Raw genomic sequence first — 1,908 nt, 5'->3', positions numbered from 1 at the left:
GGAATACCCTGCCCGTTGAATGAGAAGGTCGTTTGAACGCTGGAATACAACTGATCGTAGGATCAGACACCGAAGCTAAAAATTATTATTCTGCATATAATTTGCAAAATTGTAGCATAACTTCCTTACGAAAAGCAGATTCGGCAATTCTTTTATGTGATATGCTCAAGGGAACATTTCCAACTTTACGAGCTTTCGCCTTTTTCATACCCTTAAAATATATAATAAAATTTTACAAAAAAATTATTTTTTCTTAAAAAATTTACTTTCTTCCGTGAATCGCTAAAAAAAGTGGCTGCTTCAGATGGTTCAATCAAATTCATTCGAAGCATCACGTAAACCAAAGCCTGCGCTAACTGTTGATTCTTTTTAAGTAAACGTACAATACGACGTTTATTAATTTCACATCCATACTAAAAATGCATCACAACAATTAGACCACATTTCATAAATAATCAACATAAAGAATTATTTCATTTCCAATAAATTATTCGACAATTTGAAAATTTCTCCAATTACTTACTGTTTTGTCAAAAATTTAAATTATAATATAAGATGAAGCAATAAAAACATTTAACAAAAAATAAATTTAACAATACTTTCAACTCAATCAAAAATTCATCCATCTGTTCTGGCGGTAACGATGCAACTTGGTGAACTATCATCTCAGGACATTTTTCAGAATCCACCTCCGGTCCATAAGGATTCTGAATGAATTATAATTGCATAATTACTTCAGTAATCGAATAAAATATTAACAGTAACCTCTTCTTCCGGTGCTGCCAAAGTGATCTGCAATTCTGAAAATGACCAACCATCAACATAAAAGCACAAAACAAAACATGCAAAAAGCAGATAAAATGATAAAAAATTACGCTGCATCTCTTCCCGACTTCGATCGCCCACAGCCGCATCGACACGCAGTGGTCTTCCGTGAAACTCGTAGTTGCATAAGTTTCGCTGAGCGCTCAAAGCAGTTTCTTGATCTAAATATTCACAAAAACCATATCCTTTTGGTTTGCCCGTTTCGCGATCGAACACAAGTCTAAAATAGTTCCATTTTAATTGAAAAATTGTTTTATATTTTGCAAACATACCGAAATCCAACAACAGGACCCACTTGCGAAAATATTTCCTTCAACTCTTCTTCTGTTGCATCATAGCTGATGTTTCCAACTGCAAAACACCGATTCCTTCGATTTCAATTCAATTTCACAAAATTTACATTATTTAACATAAATAGATTGTAAATTTAACGGCCTAATTTGTTAAACATTTCATAATTAGTAAAATATCAGAGAATTTTATTCGTGAAAATGATAAAATTATTTACATTCTCAAAAAATATTTTCAAGCCATAACATCAAAACATGGTATTATAAAATCGACCACATTTTAAAATATTCAAAAAGCTTACTCACCAAAAACAGATTTGTAGGATCTTTCGATCATGCTTGCTGCTCCTGGATGAATTGCCATCGTTTATGTCAAATGGCGAGAATAACAATGCAACTTTAAAATATAGAACAACACCTACAATGCAATCAACTTACAACAACAATATTTCATACTGTTAACTTGATAATAAAGTTTATAAATTCTTGTAATTAAATAAGCTGGTAAAATAATGTAAAATTTAGCTGCTTAAATGCAAATAATATATTGAATTAATATATTAAATTTTTGTTCTTTATATTATCTAATAAATGAAATATTTTAAATCCATTTTTGTCTACATTAAAATAAAAAACTACTCTCATATTTAAAATAAAAAATAACTTTTTACATTTTATTCCATTATTTATAATTAAATATAAAAACAGCTATTTTTTAAGTGCCACAGTGACTTATCCTTGACATTCAAATCAGCTTGAATTTTACAGTAAGACTAATATAAAATGTGAATAT

At 29.7% G+C, this 1,908-nt stretch overlaps 1 protein-coding gene across 1 annotated transcript; it reads right to left on the bottom strand.

Annotated features, from left to right (window-relative positions):
- Window positions 1-7: 7 nt before the first annotated feature.
- On the bottom strand, window positions 8-1,479 carry Tsp_13276 (cleavage stimulation factor protein; the record flags this gene model as incomplete). The annotated part of the gene is made up of 8 exons (XM_003370817.1): window positions 1,418-1,479; window positions 1,098-1,193; window positions 876-1,045; window positions 766-800; window positions 600-707; window positions 267-413; window positions 130-211; window positions 8-75 (listed from the first exon to the last, which is right to left on the bottom strand). Coding segments are annotated over exons 1-8 (768 nt in total), but the record flags the coding sequence as incomplete, so codon positions are not given.
- Window positions 1,480-1,908: the final 429 nt, after the last annotated feature.

Source organism: Trichinella spiralis (assembly GCF_000181795.1).
Source record: "Trichinella spiralis strain ISS 195 chromosome Unknown Scfld473, whole genome shotgun sequence".
Lineage (NCBI taxonomy): Eukaryota > Metazoa > Nematoda > Enoplea > Trichinellida > Trichinellidae > Trichinella > Trichinella spiralis.
The sequence above is the reverse complement of the archived record's forward strand: the minus strand, read 5'-3'. Positions and strand labels throughout refer to the sequence as shown.